This window comes from Zootermopsis nevadensis, unplaced genomic scaffold, assembly GCF_977971745.1.
Source record: "Zootermopsis nevadensis isolate Lab colony 2312 unplaced genomic scaffold, Znev_1.0 Znev_ptg000010l, whole genome shotgun sequence".
Taxonomy (NCBI): domain Eukaryota; kingdom Metazoa; phylum Arthropoda; class Insecta; order Blattodea; family Termopsidae; genus Zootermopsis; species Zootermopsis nevadensis.
Window position 1 is genome coordinate 1,429,236 of NW_028259142.1, and position 19,783 is coordinate 1,449,018.

Genomic DNA, 19,783 nt, shown 5'->3' on the forward strand with positions numbered 1-19,783 from the left:
AGGCACTAAACGTGCAAAAGACAATTTGTTGGGTAGTCTCTGGGTTCAAAACTCTCCAAAAAAAAGTGAATAATTATTTGGTGTGGAGGAAATGCAAAATCTCTGGGATCACTTTCAAATCCGGTGATCATATAAACAACACCCACTGATCCCAACCGATGCTACTATATATTCTTATTCATTTAATACTTTGATTCAAAACTGAAAAAAAATTTAATAAAGGTCTTTAATAACACCACAAACAACTATTTCACACTTACATATTTCTAAATTACTATCAAATTATAAAGGCAACAAAAATTTTTTGTTACCAGTAGTTCAAGATAGGTATTAAGTACAGTATGAGTAAGATCATGGCTATAAAATTCAACTAAAAAAGTACACAGATTTCAAGACACTATTAAGATTAAAGTCTCCTTTAGATGGAAGCTTCCACAGAATCTTGTTCAGCTTTCGTTTTGTCATGTCATTTACGGAGCCATCATTGGTAAATTCGCTGTAACAATAAATAGAAGACACATGTAGTAAGTGTACTGAAGTTAATGAAGGATTCTAACTATAAGGCACAAGTTTTGTAGATATATCACTGAACTGTCCATGGGCACACACCAGAAAAATTAAAGTCCTACCTTTCTGCATAGCTGTATTTCTTCACCAGAAACTTGGACAGATCTTCCAGAATAGGCTGTGAATGAAGTGCTACAAACTGATCCCTGCAAACCTAAAATTGAGAAAATCAATGACGTCTCACAAAAGTGTTGTTTCACTAAAATAATTTATTTAACAAGAAGATGTAAGAAAATCTTAAAATATGTTAACTTCCCCTCAAATACTTTCAATATATGGCCACTATAGAAGTACGTGCTGTACTGATTGCAGTAAATTGGCAAATATAAAGATGAGACAGCATTCAATGGTACGTAGTGCATATTAATTTATTGACAGATTCAAAAGTTATGTAAAGGACAAATACACAGACATGATGTTCCCATAAAAGAAAATTGTACCTTGTTCATGATATCTACAGTGCATGGGTGAGTCCAGAAGCAATCGTGAACCGAAATAAATGTAATGCCTTCCCTTTCGCAGAATAAAGATGTTAACATCATATGACTAGAGTCCAAAGAATGAATAAAATTCGGTGGGAAAGCATTTCTTTGTTTCATCACATTTGGCCGTCTGAAACAAATACAAAATTTATGTAAGGCAAGATGGCTTCACTCCTATATCCAATGAGAAAATGTCACGAGTCATACGGTAATAAACGCTAAAAAAAGAAAACAAAACAGGACATATTATTAATGGGTTGTTAAATAAATAAAGAATCAGTCCACTGTTTCTTGTTACCGTGCTGAGCTAAGGTCACTTACTCAAACATGTCCAGTGCATAATGTTCCTTGATTCTCTTAGCACTGGAATGAACTTCGAGCTTCTTATTGGGTCGGCTGTATGGCTGAACAACTGGAAGGCCCAAAGGTGTGACCCATTCTACATTCTGCCCACACACATGGGAAATCAGTCGAGCACATTCAGTAAACCAGTCCTGGTAGCAAGAATTCATTATTTAAATGCAAAAGAACAGATTAATATAATATTTTAAACATGATGATTCTGTTCATGTGAAATGTCCCTTGTGAAGTTGCCCCTGTGCTGTGGTACCATAAAGATAAAATATAGATAGTGGCATGGTCTCAAAAGCATCATACTTATAATGAAACTAAAAAATGTCCGACACAATGCTGAATATTAATACAAACCTGAATTTCCTTTGTAGATGTAAACATTTCTTGCAAGCTTTCAAATGTCTTTCCTACAAGATATGTTGATCCTTGCCAAACAAAATCTTTAGGGAAGCCTTCTATATCTGTAAGAGGAACAGAAATTTAAAAAATGTGGTGGTGAAAGACAGTTTCCTGCTTCTATGGTTGTTGCACTAGCCAGCAGTAATATTAGAAATTGTCTTGCAGGGCACAAAGTTTTAAAGCTAGTAGTTCAGTCATTTCTTGAACTGACACATTAGGCACCAGGACAAACAAATGATCTCGACAATTTCAAAAGGAACAAAAGAAAACTTAAAACAAACATTATGGTGGCTGGGAAAGCAGATTTATCTACAGGTAGGAGTGCAGAGTGAACGGGCTAATGCAAGTACGCAGGCACAAGTCTACCAACACATAAATGAGTTACTAGCTGAAAACAGCTACAAAAGAATGTAAAAGCACCATCGCTAGCCTCTACAGCTAACAATAAATCTCCAAACTCATCATCACATTCACCCTTCAACTGGCGAGCAATCTGATGTCGAGCCCCAAAACGTGTTACTCCGTACACAGTTGTCATCACAGTTTGTTTGATCACTTTTCTATGGACGAAGCCTTCTAAAACTTGTGCTATTTTGAGACCTCTTTCAGCATCCTTCATTCTTTCCTTCTCAACCTGAGGACACAAAGAAATAACAATGTCAAGTTTCCATCACAACTTCACAGTGCTGATTATTTATAAATTACACGTAGCCTGGTAGCCCATTCTGAATTACAATGGAGGAAGTGACTGATAGAGGACATCCATTTGTAGAGCCAATCAATGCAACACTGCCACCAGGTAAAAACCCATTTGCAGTCAATAATAAATAAATAAACAGACTGGACGCACTCCCCATGCTAACTCTTAATACGCAAACCCTTTCTTTTCAATCATGAGGAATACAACACAGTAATATCCCAATATCAAAGATCCTTTCATATTGATATTCAGAATCATTATCAGTATTGAGTTTTTTCCTCCTGTGACATATCACATTCATTTATCAATAATAACTGACATCCCCAAGAATTGTTAAATTAACATATGAACCAGGACATCGCAATAAGCAGATACAGTCCAGTCAGTTCCCGACTGTGGCAGGAATCTTTCTCTTCCCACTATGCCAAAACCAACTCCAGGGCCCACGGACTATGAACCAGAAGGACCCTCTCTCTGTAGCTATAAGACCAACCACTTACCTCTACGTGGCGTTAATGTCCATAATGGATTTTTGTAACCCTATATTTGCATTTTTCTGGTCTCTTCACAGAGGCAGAAGCGTCTAGGGAGCAATATAATTGCTGACACACAAATTCAACCCACCAGTGCTGCCACGCAGCTGTAGACATCTTGAGGACTGACTGCTGGTATGAGGTTGACACTCTCTGCTCCTGCACTGTCCCTGCCCAAGGCAGCATAATGCTGCAGCCCATTGCATGATCCATCTTGGTGGACAGGAAAATGGCTCACATAGTTCTCTGGGTCTCCTGACTTCATAGCTCTGGCTATTTCCTTGCAGCAGGCGAGCGTCTGCCACGGTTCCTCTGACTCAGCCCACCACATACAACCCTGACATTTTACAAAGTATGATTCACGAGTATAGCATTCCTTCCTCTAACATTAATTAAAGGAATTTCAGTATAATAAATATAAAAAATAGGTGCGATTTCAGGTTCTCATGGCAGAAAGTATAAAGATGACTACCTTCTGGGATGTTGTGCCATGTAGTTTGGTAGAAGTTTACCAACATTCCAGAGGCGCTTGCTTGGTGCATTGCCCTGATGATGGAGCTAGCAAGCATCTCTGAAGCGTCAGTGAATTCTATTAGACTGCACAGCACATCATCCCAGAAGATAATCATCTTCAATACAAATAATAATTTTCTTACTCCACTACAATGTTTTGTTAATTTTGTTCTTCAATTTGGATGCAAATAAATACATGCCAACATTGAATAAAAAAAATTATTTTACATTCTTACTACCTGTGATGTATGTGTAAAAGTCGATATTCATTAAATTCATCACAGATCAGCTAAATAAAGTATTTTGTAAGAAACTTAATTACAATCTCCTTATCCTTCAAGTAAAACAGGAGCCTCAATTTACTGAGTTTATCTAAATATTATTTCACACTCCAATTTTGATCATTTATCAATACAAAATATAAAAAAAAATTCATTTTCCATTAGCAGGACTGATATTGAAACATGGACAGGTACATATGAATTCCACATGAGAAGTACTTACGCTATTTGTTTATGATCCAACTTACAGTTAGAGGTTTTTCAGCAGAGTCCATAATTTCAGGCAACATTTCCTCTGCAAACCGCAGCCTCTCATCCACTGTGTCTCGTTTCTTTAATCCAGTCAGATTGACCAAATGGATCTAGATGGAAGAAAGTGCACTAACAAATCCGTGATGTTTCAGATAGAATTACAAACCACAATTTGAAATTTTAGACCCAACTACTTCTGAACAATATCTGTTATTCTGGTATTCCAAAAAGAACACCATGTTTCAGAAACTAGATGTGATAAATATACATATGGTAGACATAATGCCTATGTTATGTGACCAAGCACATAAAACTATTGTAATTACATAACAATATTGATGAAATTAAACATCTGAAACAGCTCTTCCATGAACACACTGTATATGCTACAGATGCATGTGACCTCCGAAAGTACCAACTGACCTTAAGCCAATTTAAGCCTTTTGGTCCCAATGGTTCTCCTTTAGCAAAACAAAGAAGTGATCTTGCCATGTCAGAACCCAAATGGTTCAAATGAGGCGGACATGGGTACACTCGTCCTCGAAAATCCATATTATGTGGAAGCCAGAAGATGCGTTTCCTGAACTGTAACAAAGGAAACGAGGATCAGAAACAATCCCCACTCTGCAATTAAAAATCATTACCACATTACATCATTCGATGGTTCTTTTAAATCATATGAACATGTGTAAAATGGTATGGAATTCAATATACAGAATGACACTTACATGATTTGCCAATGACAACCTGTAGAGGGCATCACACCATAAACTATACATCTCTGCTTTGCGTCTTCTCAGAGCCATTCTCTGTCGGTAGGCTTGGTATCTCTCTACTTTTGTCATCTCTGGAGTAAGTGGACTAGGAACAGGACAGGAAGATGGCGGTTCTGGTATATCAAGTCGCTGAGAACCGCCACTATTGAACACTTCAATCACCACATCCAGAACCTTAGTAAAGAGCAAAAGACATATGACAAGAAGGTTGCTTCTCAATCCAGGTCACGTACATACACACAGAATTCAGATGATGACTGTCTTCTGAAATGTTTCACCACGCAGTGATGAGTTCTATGAGATTACACAGCATAATGTCTTAGAAGATTGTCATATTCACGCTTGCTACTGCGAAAACCTGAAATCTCACATTCACAAAAAATATTTTTCACCTTAGAATTAAATTCATGTTATAATTCCCTCAATATAAATTGAATGGTTACAATACCATTCAGTATGAGCTAATCTAAACATATTAAAATACAATATCATGTACACTTGAGTGTGTCTCTTAGGACAGCAGACAATGTTAATATCTTGATACAACTGCAATATGTGGAACACAGTTTCTATGTTTTCACCTCCTTTCAATTCAAATTCTGATATCTAAATATAATTTTACACAGAAGATACACTTATACTTACTCCAAAATGCAGAGATTCTTTGCATAATGTGTCTTAAATATTTATATGCTAGACATACCGATTCATTGACCATCCACGGCACAGACCCAAGCTGGTTCAAGGAATCAAGACTCGGGTATAACTGCTGAACAGGAGTCTTCTTCAAGATATGCCACTGCTGTGCTGCTTGCTGAGGAAGTCTGTAACCATTAATGACGTAAATCAGCCATCTGTGCTATAACGATTACAGTATTTCTGTAAGGTCACATGCACAAGAGCTGGAACGAAAACACCAATTCAGTTTACCAGATGCCAACAACACATAAAAAGATGGCAGACATGCACTATATGATTTTATCTGTTGAACAGAGACTGAAAAATTACAAGTGTAGGAGGTTAGAAGCAAGACACCAAAATTACTCACCTTATAAGATCCGCCTTCACTGTCAAGTAGCCACCACTAGTAATGGACGACCATGGTAGAGGAGGGCACAACATAGGCACAGTAGCTACCTCAAACACTAAATATTCTTGAGCAGCGCATCGGAACAAGCGTGCAAGAACAGGATGCGGTTTAACCTCCTCCTTCAAGAGTCGCCCCTGATTTCTGAATAACGCGTAGAAAGCAGGTACAAGATGCCTGAAAGTTCATTACACGTAAGTGAAAGAGCTCTGTAGATCCTTCTGTCAAGTCAAGAAAACGTAAATGTCCAAAACAATATTTTACAGAAATCACTTTGAAAATAACTAATTTTTTGTTACAAGATGACACATTAACGCTTGGGCATGAATGTTATGGCCTATCTGCACAAGTCTGGCCACTTGTTATCAGATCTTGTTCAAATTTTCTACAACTATACAGTTTATTATTATTCAGTGTTCTGTCTTACGACAGGTCCATTGCTCTGCCCAAAAAGAGCTCTCCAGTTTTCCCTATTCTCAGCTTCTTGTTTTAATTCCTGGAACTTCATCTTCTTTCCTTGTTTCAGATCGTCGGTTAGCTGTATCAGTCTTCTTACCAGTCCTCGCTTTCCTTCAACCTGGCCTTCGATGATATAACTATACAGTATGATCACTAAATATTCCCATTGGCGAGCACGCCACAAAAAACTAGATTTGTTACGTAACAGCCCTGAGAATGAGAGCAGGCACTGCTCTCGAAACGTTAGCAGAAGATATGGCTTATTCACCATTCAGCCACCTGACGCAGCTTGTAACCGAGAGTCTTTCGTCAATGCTCCAATTCACAAAAAGTTCTGAAGCCAAAGGAAATAGTGGTCAAAATGTGTGTACTATAAATCCTGCAATACTTACTCCGTCTTGCTGTTACTTTTGGCAATGTTGACATCAATTTTAATGTCCTGCATGATAATACTGTACATGAACTTCCCAACACCGCTCAGGACAGCAGCTGGCCACGACTTTTCTTCCATATTCTGGATTGTATAAGAGAAGATTAGTGTAACAGCAACTGAGATAAATTTATTATTCAGTATTCTATTCATGGCTTCTGAATAACATAACTTGTCACTTTATCATGAAATATTTCAATAATATCAATTGAAGAGTAGTCATTATAACAGTTACATCACACAAAATATATAATCACTTACTACTTACTGATTAATAATTCCTTGTTCTTTCAACTCCCACAAATATAAAGAATGAATTTCACATCTAAAGGAAACAGTGACATCCAATCTTTCATTTTATATGATTTTTATAAACTTACCAGACTTGGTCCCTTCGAATTTTCGTGTTCCAAGTGCTGCCATTTCTGCCGCGTGTTCATGCTCTGTTTTGAACTACTATCAGGGGCTAAGTACCAATCACAGTATTCTTCATACAAATGTTGAACTTTCTTCGAGATTCCAGAATTACTTTTGAACTTCACTTCATACCTGAAACACATTACATGGACTGGCTATAAAATTACTCACTTACAACTCACTTCAGCCCTAAAGAAAGAGGCACCATGCTCCTTCAAAACATTCATATCTACCTACTTACGGCATTACGACCCGGAAGATCAACATCAACATTCTGTAACCTTAGCTACTGCGTTGGCAGTACAAACTATGGGTTTTATGTACTCTCAAGGACCACTGTGAAACTCGCACACAAAGTTCAGTGTAAACATCAGAACACAAAATTTCATGAAAAGATGTTCTGTAGTTCTGGAGGTGAGATATGCACATCGATCAACACGCTATCATTTGTAGCTTCTAAGAGAAGCATTTTTTCAGCCTTTCAAATCAGAAAATGTCATTAATGGCACACCATTTAAGATACCGCGTACATGTGAGCAGTGACACATACCTACAAGAATTGAAACTAAACATTTTACGCACAGGCATGTGTGGAAACATATATTGTACCTTGCTCGAACCTGACTCCCTAATTCTCGATACAGCTGACCGGTTGTAGGACTGAATGTTTCGGAGCCTTCAGCCAACTTACGTATTTCCTGAAAGAAAAACATATCTTACACCCGGAAAAACATACATATAGAATCATCTACTTCAACGACTAAGACAGCAGATAATATTGAAATAAGGATTAAGGAGCTGATTGCAGTGATGATAATTCGACTTGGCAAGCCCAAGAATGTTTTACAGGTCTTGGCACTTCAAATGAAAGAGAAATGAATAGTAAGTTCTAGTCCTTCCATAATATGTAAGGCAGGAGATTTAATAGTCTGCAAAATAGCACAAAATAATCTCTCTCCTCTTCACTGATGTGACTGCGTACCTTTATCGTCACTAACCATCGATATTTCATATATATACCTGAAGTATGATCTCAATGTAATCTTCTGGGTCTAATACTTTGAGATATGGATATAAGTTGATATGACGAAATGCTCGGTAATGATGTTGAACACGTAAAGCTCTCAAATCTCTGTGGTATGCATCACTAATTGTCTTCCTCCAATTCTCCTGTGCCTCTTGCAATTTTTTTCTCTGAAAAGATGAAACAAAGTATCTTTCATTATGAGGACCACCAAACATGTTGGATCTTTGATAACGTGGCTGACTCATATTCTTGACTGGACCAATGGCTATCTTCACTGAGGTTTCCCAGAGTCCCTTTACTGTCTCCTCTCAAATACCTCCCACATCACCAATCATAATCATGCTTTATTTATTTATGACTAGCAAACATACCGATTCTCTTAAAATATGAAACTACTTATATATCATAACATCTTATAAATCTGTTAATCAATATTCCATTACTTATCACCATATCAATACAACAGCAGCGGACATAGCTTACAGTAAATCACCAATAAAAAGACCAGTTATGATTGCCTACTAACCACACCAAAAAAAAAGAAAGATTTTATGTGTCACACAATTATTACAGCTGCTAATGATCGTCTGTCTAATAAGTAAACGTAAATAATGTTTCATTACAGGCAATAATTCTCATTCGAAATGTTAAATATGGGCTGAAATTATGTTTTCATCCAGTACATTAACATACCATACCAAATCACAGTAAGAAACCGACATGACCCACCACATTATCACAACCTCAACCTCAGCTGGGGCTCCACCTGATACAATATTCAGCTGTATTGAATTAAAAAAAAAATCTCTTAACACTTACATAATACAAGATGGTATCAACTGGTTCACTTCGCTTCTCAATTGTTTTCACTTGAACGTAGCTATTTAGCTCAATCTGAAGTTGCTCCTTAACTAACTGTCGCAATTCTGATGCCGTAAGAAGACCTTCTGCAGGTGACTTGTAAGCTTTACCCTAAACAAAAACATAACCAATCTTACATAGAAATCTTCCAGATAACAAACTCCATCCATTTAAAATCCTCACAGCCTCCTATGTTTTTAGCAGATTTTCTTGTGGGGTCTAGTGTCAGGAGTCTATGACTGTCTGAACCTCTAATTTATTCACGTATATACTGTGGTGCATAGAAACACAGGTAAGACATTAACCATTTCTTTTCATGCCACATATAAAAGACAGACATGTGTTATTTAAATATAACTCACTTTTCCATTTTCATTCTGATTATTTAATTCATGCAGAAGATTACAAGAGTAACATATATCTGGTGATATATTGTAAGGTTCAAAATTGGGCTCAATTCTTCGAATTACGTCCACAACTACCTCCCTCTGGTCAGACACAAACACGCTCTTCTGTATAATATCCTTGAATGTCAATCCCTGTAACAAGTAAACAAAGTTCGTTTTACTTCTTTTTACATATTATGGCGTTAACAAGTGCACAGTACAGGTATTTAAATCTCACATTCCAGAATGACAACGGTTTAGAGAACCCTAAATTCAGCCATTAATAGCGCATATATTAATAGATCCTGTATCACCTTGTGTGTCATTTCTTTCACAAATTCTGAAAGTACTTGGTAGCTGGAGGCATTATCTGCAGGAAGACGTCCCACGCACTCAAAAAATGCGGCATATGACTGTGCTGACAATGGTATCTTGTCCTTTTGTAAAATTTGATGAATTTCCCTAACCTTATTCAGATTTCCCTGTAAGAAGAAAAGACACATCAAACATGTTCCTCAATGCAAAACAAAAAAAATTATTCATACATGTTTCTTCACATATTATAATAGCATTGATAAATTTTAGTAAAGTAGTACTACTAGCAGTCCACTTTGTTGTCACAGTTGCAGCTGTGACGGTCACCAAGGCCCTTACCTTCCTTGCAAAACCATGAAGAAGAATATTGAAGAGTTTGGTTTCATTTGCTGGAGAAGTATATTTGGAATGTTTGCTCCGTGAATGATAAAACAACAACGAAAACAGAGCTCTGTTAAGTAACCCACAGCTCACCTACAACAAAAAAGAATAAGTAGATAACCAAAATGGTTATCAGCTTGATAAATATACAGAAGACTTAAGAATTGAGCAAACCTTCAATCTTTAATCATCTGAATGTTTTATATCATCTGCACAAGTATATTTTCAACACAGCGAAATGGTTTTGATAATTGATAAAAAAAAGTTTGCACATCTGAGTGTAAATAATACCTAATGGAACTCAAAGCATGGATAGTCATACACTTTTAATTTCTTTAAAAGCAGAAATAAAAGACTTAAGATTCCATGGTGACTAAAAGCGGGAAGGTCCTTTGTGATCAGCTATGTCAGTTGTAAATAATGTCATATTTCCTGCTGCCAGAGACAGAGGCCTCTAAAACAATGGATTTATAATCTAAATTAATGCCACTGATTGTCCAGGAATATTCTATTAATGAAAATGTAACTTACACAAGCTTCCAAGTATGCATATAGATTACGAAACAAGCACTCTTCTTTTGCAGCCTTTTCTAGATCACTCTGTTTCATTTTAGCCATTTGGTCTCTTATACTATGTTTCGAGTGAGTTTTGTTCGCTGCTGAGCCTTTGAATTTCTTCATACTGCTGTTACACAAAGACATAAATTTATAAGTGACTATGGATAAGCAGGGCCTTGATCCAAATGTAATACTTAACTTTGGCTCTGAAGAGTTTAAAAATTGTTAAAAACCAATGTAATTTTGAGATTATTAAACCATACAGTGATTAAATGTCTCTGCATATAATTCATGGTTGTCCTTTCTTTCATTCAACATTCATAAAATATCCTTGGGATACACAAAAAATGTATAATGGACAGAGTTAACCCCTTGAAAAGCTTATAAATCTGTTTGTTATAGTATTAAAATTTCCTAACTTATACTATTTGTTTCTCCGTGGGTTGTTAATCATTTAAGTCTATATACAAGGGGCAAAGTTTTAATTAAGCAATAATAAGAAAGGCCCTATTTTTAAGACTACAGCCCTATAAATGACCTATTCAGACATATTCATACATACGTCTTTGACTGAGCTTCTTCTGGTACTGGAACAACCATTGTCTCAACTGCAGGCTCATCATATTGCACTTCCGCTAGCACGGTCTCATCTACAGGATCATCAAGTTCTTCCATTTCCTGACTATGATATGCAAGATCACCTAACAAATAATTATGTTCCAAGACTGCAGCATCTAGATCATCCATGGGCTTAGATTTTAATTCCACATCATCCATAGATCTATCAAAACTATACAGTAATTCATCTTTACAATTTGATACATCAAGATTTTCCATTTCAGAAATTTCTCCATAACTGCCACAGTTCAATTCTGTGAGTGAGTAAGTCTTCTCATCAGAAATCGATTCTGACACAACAACAGGCATAGATTCTTGCTTTTGATGGCTAGCGCTATTTTTTAGTGACACTACTGGTTGTACTTTCATATTCTTCAGATTATACAACTGCCCCAAGTTGATATCTGGCTGTTTTATCAATAGAGACAAATGTTTTGGTTTCAGCTTGCTGACAGATGCCTTGGTTTGATTTGAAGAGGTATCGGTAACTGCAATTAATATGAACAAATATATGTTAATGTCAGAGTTATGTAGCAGCTGTATTTAATAGTCTTTAAGTTATAATATATTTATTATTCTGGTAATGATGGATAAGAGCTTAAATTAGAATGCCATGCATTATTCTCTTACCTTCCACTAGTTCTGCATATTTTTTCTTAAGTCTCCGAGCCTTTTTCTTCTTAATTTTAGCGCTATTCTGAATTGCAGTGTGTACACTAGTGGACTGAAACCGGACTGATACCTTATTCTGCACACAATGGGTATCTGGAAACATAAAATTATAAGTAAAAAACAGAGCTGTGTGTGATTTAAGACATTCCTGATGATTTAAGTACAGTTAATGGTCTTCTGGATTGCACTGTATATTACTTTTGCCCTGATGAAGGAGGCTGTATGTTCTTCCAAACCGTTGGCACACCATCTACAAGAAACAGAATTATTCAGTAGCATGTACTGATTTGTTACTATATGGTGTCCCTTGGGTTTTGGCTGCACTGCAAAATTGACTGTACACACCCACAGAAGGAGATAAAGTTTCGAAGTTTTAGAGAGGTGATACTGGAAAGAATATATATCATGCCGCCTATAAATGTAGATTCACTTTGCACTTGGAAGATTCAAACATCATAAATCTGGATATACAATAATTCCACAAAAACTGTTCTGCAGACCAATTTTTAGGTAGATTCATATTTGTTCCGTTATTTTCATGAGCTACGCTTACCGTTTCGAGGTGTTAATGAGAAATTATGTGAACAAACGGAGCACGTTTGTTTGGTTGGCTCGATACTATAAGGAGGTGTCACAACTTTAGAATTGAACTGATATAATCTCTTCAGTATTAATAAGCGAAGCATGGTCGACGTTTCTTCTTGCTGTCGTTATCTATGCCTACATAATAAATGAAATTTCATTGTACATTCCAATGATTCACAAACCACATAATTTACCATTTGGTTGCTCTGTACCGCTCATAGTTATGCTTTTGTTAAAATGTTTCATTTGTTTATATCCTGTCACGTGTGTCATAACCTACCAATTAGGAAGTTTCGTCACAACTCCATGTTAGAATCAGAGCTTCCGGTTGCATCCACCCAACAGGGAGACATTAGTATTAGTCATAGTATTCATGGTTTTATGAAACTATCATTTACTTATCGAAGAAACAATGATTTTACTCGAGATAAACAACAGAATAGTGGAAGAAACATTGACTTTAAAATTCAAGAATGCTTTAGCGGGGTATGTATGTGTGAAGTGAAATCTGCAGCATAACGCGACAGCTAGTGGATACCGGCAAGGGTGGAGTGCGCTTATTTAATGTTACAGAAAAGCTTAGAAACGAAGTTGCAGCGATCAGTAGTTGTAGTTATAAAGCACAATATTTGTGGATATGTGTGTAGTTATGTTCTAAGCATAAAAGTGTTTTAGGAATTCACCAGGAGTTGGAGGGAAATTTGTGTTTCAGCTTATCAGAGTTAGGAGCGGTTTGACCTTATTTTTTAGGTTAAGAACTTCCGGAAACGGTTTTTGTCATTTTTTATCAGTGAAATGAGTGTGATATGTATTGTTGCTTATGTTACAGTCATAAACCTGAGTCAATAGACATTATCATTGCCGACTTTGATGGAGTTCTCTTCCATATATCAAATGTTGGAGGTGACAAAACAAAAGTGAGAGTATGTACCTCATTTTCATAATATATTGCCTTAGATTATTAAATGTAAAATTAGATACTTTTGTAACAGCTTTATAACCTCTCTACATGTTCTGTTGAGCCATTTTAATGACACTAGTCTCAGTGGTTATACATGCACAGATAATTTCTCATTGTTACTTAGCTGCTTTATACTTTGCAAGAGTCAATTTTACTGTGTAACATTTAATTTTCAGATCAGTATTTCTCTGAAGTTCTACAAAGAACTTCAGGAACATGGAGCAGATGAATTATTAAAGAAAGAATATGGTTCCTTTCTGACACAAGTGGAAGATGGTAATTGTTTTTCATTTTGAAATGTTTAATGTTTTTCATATATTAATGGCTTTTGTGTATAATGTACTATTGGTACTATAATTTCAGTTACTTCTTTAATATCACTGATTCTTATGTCAGGCTTCAACTTTTCCATGTAGGTCTCACTAAAGCTTAAGTGCACTGTCATGCTTAATACTGCAATTTTTCAGGTTACAATGTTTCAGTGTTAATTGATTTAGAAAATGTTCCTCAAAACTGGGAAGAAGTTGTAAAGAAGATTGGCTTATTAAAGAGGAATTGTTTTGCATCAGTCTTTGAGAAATATTTTGATTTCCAAGAGAGAGGTGAAGAGGGTCACAAGCGAGCTGTTATTAACTACAGAAATGATGAAACTATGTAAGTACATCCTTAAGAAAACCACCTTGGCTTGAGTGATTGCAGACATTAATCAGGTAGATAAGTTAAGACTAACCATTATTACACTGGGTTTACGGTTCTGGCCATGACACATAACATATACCACAAAGGCAGAAACAGAAGAAATTCTTGAAGAAGTAATAATACCAGATAATGAAAAACTAATCTAACGCTAATATAACCATGCCAGGAATGAGAATTACTTATGGGGAAATAAAAATCACAGCTTCATTTTTACTCTGTTGGCATCACTGGATACCACTGAGTTTGATAGGAGGGGAGTTGGTAGTTTCTTGTAGTAACTGTGAAAGTTACTTGTTTTGATGCATTTTTTTGATTACAGCCATATTAGGAGGCAAGTATATCTGGTTAAGTTGTAAGTACATAATGGCTATTACAGGTATGTCGAGGCTAAAGCCGATCGCGTAACAGTTGTGTTCAGTACTATCTTCAAGGATGAAGATGACATAGTGATCGGCAAGGTGTTCATGCAGGAGTTCAAAGAGGGGAGACGAGCGAGCCACACGGCACCACAGGTTCTCTTCAGTCATCGAGAACCACCGCTTGAACTGCAGAATACTGATGCTAGGGTGGGAGAGAACATTGGTTACATAACTTTTGGTAAGTTATTCTGATCTTGTAGGCATCTTGACAAATAATGAAGTTTTGAGTTTAAATTAAAAGCCAGTCAAGTATCAAAGTGCCGGATTCAATGAAATTATTGTGTTGGACTGCATTGTTCAGTTCAGGAACTATTTTTGGCCTGTGAAAATGTTGGATGTAATTTTTGAGAAAAGTATTGATTAGCCTTCCAATGCATTGTTATTTCTTCTGTTGGTAAGCCCACACATCTGGTGTTCATTTTTTTTATTTTCGTTATGTGTGCACTTATTTGACAGCAGACAATGCTTCATGACCAAACTGTTGATGTTACAACTATTGTTGTACTGATTTGGTATGTTTTACAGTTTTATTTCCACGGCACACAAACAGGACAACGCGGGATAACACCATAAACTTGATCCACATCTTTAGGGACTATCTCCATTACCATATTAAGTGCTCCAAAGCGTACATCCACTCTCGTATGAGAGCCAAGACATCAGACTTCCTGAAGGTGCTAAACAGAGCGAGGCCGGAACCCAAAAATGTAGAAAAGAAAACCATAACGTTAGTAAACGTTGTTATTTCCCTTAACTAAACATAGGTTTTAGTTTGGCTTCATATCCATATTTTATTCTCAAAATATGATATAAAAATCATATTTCTGAATCTTATGTTTCAAATATACCTGCGAAAATTAAATTACCTGCATTTGTTTCGACACAAAGTATTTAATCATACTGCACAAAATGTTCTGCATATAATTATAATGATTATTATCCCATATTATCTTGGGATCACTTTGTGAAAATTAACTTCTTCACAATCACAGTACATAAATGTCACTGCAGGTAGTGCGAGAACTTATGACATGTGCTACAGAAGCACAAAAAGTCCTATTTATGCGTGATCTAGCATAAAAATATATAAAAACACGTGGCCTATTAAAGTACGGTGGTCCGTCAGTTACCGATGTATAAAATCTGATGTATGCATTTTCTTCACAACCAGAATTAACTAAGTTTCATAATAATAGGCTGAAAGAAAAAAATTAAGAACTGTTAAGATGGATTCTGTATCACAGAGTTACTCAAACGCCATGTTTCCGCAACTTCAGCCATATTTTTCATTTGCTTGCTTTCATTTTTCAGTGGTCGGTCCTTCATAAGGAAAGAATGATTCCTCATGAAGCATAGTCTGTACAAAGAGGTGCATCATGCCGCTCTCTGTTTGTGAAGAGGAATCTTCCAGCTGGCCTGTGCACGATTTCTGCGCTGTGGAGGGGGCTTTTGATTCTATCCTACATGCTCACTGTGTGGTTTCACATTCATGGGGGGGAGAATGCAATTTATCTGGTGCTAAGCGCCTGTCATGACCAGAAGGCTACAATTTCAAGAATTCTGGAATCAGATTGTGATAGCACACTTCTAATGTGGCTATAAGTCGCTGTGACAGATCAGTGGTTTTCATTTTCTGTGTCGCAGAGTTCAAAGATTGACAATGCACGTTATCTTAGGGTTGGAGTGTTCCATTCGTTCATTTTAACTGTTTTAGCGAAGTAAATTTGTTCCGCGATGTACAAATGAGAGTTTTGCTCTGTGGGGTGGTATAAATTAATTTGACAGTAGATGAGGTTCAGTAACTGGCATTTACCTCTGTGGTATGATGATTTCTTCTGGGATTTGGGTATCGTTTTCGTAATGTTTTAGTAACTGATATTTTATTGTTTGTCGTGTTCTGCGCTTTCATCAGATGTTCTTACAGAAAGTGAAGTGGGATATGTGTAGCATTGCATTTAATTTTGAATTATTACAATGAAATGTAAGTGGGACTACAAAATTGTCCTCAACGTAATACTGTCAGTTTCCTTTCATATGCCTTCTGCCTTCGGTCAATTTTCAAAAAAAGAACATTGTTCATACCGCGTAGCTGCTGTTAGCTGTCGTGAAGTCACATTAAATAGGATCACCATGGAAAGATTACTCCGTCCAGTTTCATTTTTGGGATACCTAGCTTGCTCCACTTATAAACAGGCCTACTGTGGTTCGGAATTTGTTCCTCCTGAAGCTATTTCCATCTCTAAAGGAGCTGCCATAGCATTTTAATGTATGTGTGGTAACATATATGTAGGGTGTATCCCATTAAATGTTAAATCTCTTTAGAAACCATTTAATCATCGCGGTGAATGCATTATATTGTGTATCTTCATTTTGATAATTAACTTTGTGGAGCTCTGATTTTGAGAACAAATATTTCTCTTTATTTATGTACCACTTTATCCCTCGAAGCTTGCGTGTAATATTTTAGAACTAGAGTAATGGACACTCCAAGTCTGAGATGGCTTTACACCAATTTCGTACAACTCCACAATTCTCGTTGCTCATAGGAGTTCTGACTTGAAGCCTAACGCTACCTTGAAGCTCAGTGCTTTCTCCCAAGAATGATGATGGATTATGTGCAGTGAAAATAATAGGGATCAGAGCCGGTATTAATTGTTGAATACTTTTTTTAATCTTGTGAATATGTAATTAATTTCCCTGTGATTTATTATACCTATAAAATCATATTAATGAAGATGCAATAATAATAATCCATGTAAAATTCTTTGTTACTGTAGTGGACTGCAAATGGAGTACCACTATCTCAGGCAGAACATTGTATTTAAAACCCATTAAAACGCAGTCTTAATTGATAGCTTTGTGAATTCTGATGACAAGGTCAGCGAGTGATTGACGTGGATTTGGTGAGCCCGTGTCTCACTGCCCTCGTACTTGAATATGAGCAGTTCAGAGACTGAGGACTGACGGCATGTGCAGTATAAATGTGCATAGATTAGCAATGGTGTGTGGTATGCCTGATGCATGACCCTACATCGAACAGTCTGGCACGGCATGACGCGCGCGTCTTAAACTTGTGTCAGTGCCACAGTGCTTCACTTGGGGTTGTAGCAGAATTTTAAAATGGAGTATGAGAAAGCATTTATTTTTCAAAGTTGAACCTAATTTTATTTTCCTGCCCTGTAAATTAATGATGCCCTAGTTGAAACGTGAAAGTGACAATGACATTCTGGTGTCAATTACATACTTAACACAGATTTCTTTATCAGAAATTAAGTAATGCAGTTATTAGCCAAATAAAACGTAGAGAGACGGTGACTAGCGTCAGGGACAGTTTACTGAAACGTAGCTTTTTTCATTTAGAACTCGTATCCCTCGAGAAAGAGATTTTACATAATGTTGTAATTGCTTGGTTACCATAGCTTGTTATATTGTTACGTCTGTTTGCATCCTGCCCCTGACTTCAGATGTTAATGGTTTAGTTTATCTTCGTCACTTCAGTACATTCTGTGTAATGATTAATTAAAGTTCTATAATTTATGTTTTATAATAATTATACTACTACATTTATTAAAATATTGATAATTTACTATATTTTTTGTTGTGTATGTAACTTCTAATTTGGTAATACAGAAGATTGTCTCCCTCAGTGTTTCCGTATTGTTTCGTAATCGTGTTATGACGCATCAGACCATTACAACGAAGCAAAAGTACAGGTTGCTCATAAATTTAATGTCATTACAAGTGACTAGCCTATGAAATTTGACACAACAAACAACCTGAACTTATGTGTGAAATATTAAATTTTTCACGGCAGTGACGATCTCGATTATTTTGGGCTCTGGTGCCATGCGGACTGTCGGTAGATGCCAGCATTTCGGAGAAGCGTACTGTCTCCATCTTCAGGGCTGAACTTCATTAGCCCTGAAGATATGCATTATGCTTGTGAGATAAATGAATTTTTATTAAATGTCGGAACATGGATATGTTATCCTCTAGTGAAAATTAAGCTTTCTGGCTCTATTCTCAGCACTGGGAAAGACGAAATTTCTCTTTGCCAAATGACCACGTGAGACGATATACAAGGAGTCAACGTATTAATAATTATAATACCAGTGTTGAAGAATTTGCATCCTAAACCAATGTGACCCAGATGAGAGGAAAGTTGCCTAAGCTCCAGCCATTTTCTGAATAGCATCTTCATTTATAAAAGAAATGCCTTGGCTCTTTCCGACTGTGACCCCCCCCCCCAAAAAAAAAAAAAAAAAGTGGGTCTGATATGGACAGGGCATGTAACAAAGAGGAGAAACAAGAAATTGGCGAAGATGGCTGTCTTCTGGGTTGTTGCTCCGTGTAGTCTGGTAGAAGTTTACCGACGTTTCAGAGGTCCTTGCTGCCTCCATCATCAGGGCGATGGCACAGCAACCCAGAAGACAGCCATATTCAGAGTCACTGCTGTGAAAACCTCAAATCCTACAAGAAATATGATTTTTCTATTCAAATATCGGGGATCAATGCAAGAAAAAGGCTTGTATCTAAGAGCTACAACTAGTAACGTTTTGAAAACTCGACAGTCTTTTGAAACAAAAGTCAGCAGTAAAATTTACATTCTTTAAGAAGTTTGTAACAGATCAAATGTGGGTTTTCTTGTTAAAATTTGGACCTCCTATCTCATGTCTAAAATGTAAAAAATTAAAATGCGGATAACCGCAGTTTTACCTGTTAATTTGTATGGGAATTAAATTTGGGATAAGACAGAACATGCAGCATGCATGTGGGCTGTGAGAAAGTAAACAAAATTTTAAATGGAAAACCTAAAAAAAAAAGAGTAGACCATGAGACATGGGCAAAAAAAGGGAGGATGATATTAAAATGGAAGAAGCAGGCTGTGAGTTTGTGTACTGGATTCATGTGGGCCAGGGGGCAGTGGTAGATTCGTGTGAACACAGCATGGAATTTCTTCACCAGCTGAGAGACTGCCAGCTTCTGGAAAAGCTTGAGTTTTGAAGACATTTATGGGGGTGAAACACGTTACTGTAGAACAACTGTGAAGC

At 36.6% G+C, this 19,783-nt stretch overlaps 2 protein-coding genes across 4 annotated transcripts; one reads left to right on the plus strand and one right to left on the minus strand.

Annotated features, from left to right (window-relative positions):
* Positions 1–208: 208 nt before the first annotated feature.
* PolrMT (mitochondrial RNA polymerase) lies at positions 209–12,903 on the minus strand. 2 transcript variants are annotated; one of them, XM_022058758.2, is made up of 24 exons: positions 12,622–12,903; positions 12,027–12,161; positions 11,341–11,884; positions 10,752–10,902; positions 10,179–10,313; positions 9,839–10,006; positions 9,501–9,677; positions 9,097–9,249; positions 8,271–8,444; positions 7,860–7,948; positions 7,214–7,382; positions 6,796–6,917; positions 5,906–6,121; positions 5,561–5,681; positions 4,810–5,031; positions 4,505–4,666; positions 4,078–4,191; positions 3,127–3,372; positions 2,277–2,436; positions 1,758–1,864; positions 1,371–1,543; positions 1,008–1,179; positions 630–721; positions 209–496 (listed from the first exon to the last, which is right to left on the minus strand). In XM_022058758.2, exons 1-24 carry the CDS (start codon positions 12,752–12,754, stop codon positions 367–369), a joined length of 4,065 nt encoding a protein of 1,354 aa, XP_021914450.1. In that variant the 5' UTR covers positions 12,755–12,903; the 3' UTR covers positions 209–366. The 2 variants fall into 2 exon arrangements, with proteins under 2 accessions (XP_021914450.1, XP_021914449.1); XM_022058757.2 differs by having other exon boundaries at positions 10,752–10,905.
* Positions 12,904–12,950: 47 nt separating this feature from the next.
* Arpc2 (Actin-related protein 2/3 complex, subunit 2) lies at positions 12,951–18,378 on the plus strand. Of its 2 annotated transcripts, none has more exons than XM_022058760.2 (7): positions 12,951–13,139; positions 13,483–13,576; positions 13,791–13,890; positions 14,112–14,268; positions 14,690–14,910; positions 15,258–15,459; positions 16,044–18,378. In XM_022058760.2, the coding sequence occupies exons 1-7, from the start codon at positions 13,066–13,068 to the stop codon at positions 16,069–16,071; spliced, it is 876 nt and encodes a 291-aa protein (XP_021914452.1). In that variant the 5' UTR covers positions 12,951–13,065; the 3' UTR covers positions 16,072–18,378. The 2 variants fall into 2 exon arrangements, with proteins under 2 accessions (XP_021914452.1, XP_021914451.1); XM_022058759.2 differs by having other exon boundaries at positions 12,952–13,139; positions 14,082–14,268.
* The last annotated feature ends 1,405 nt before the right edge of the window (positions 18,379–19,783 follow it).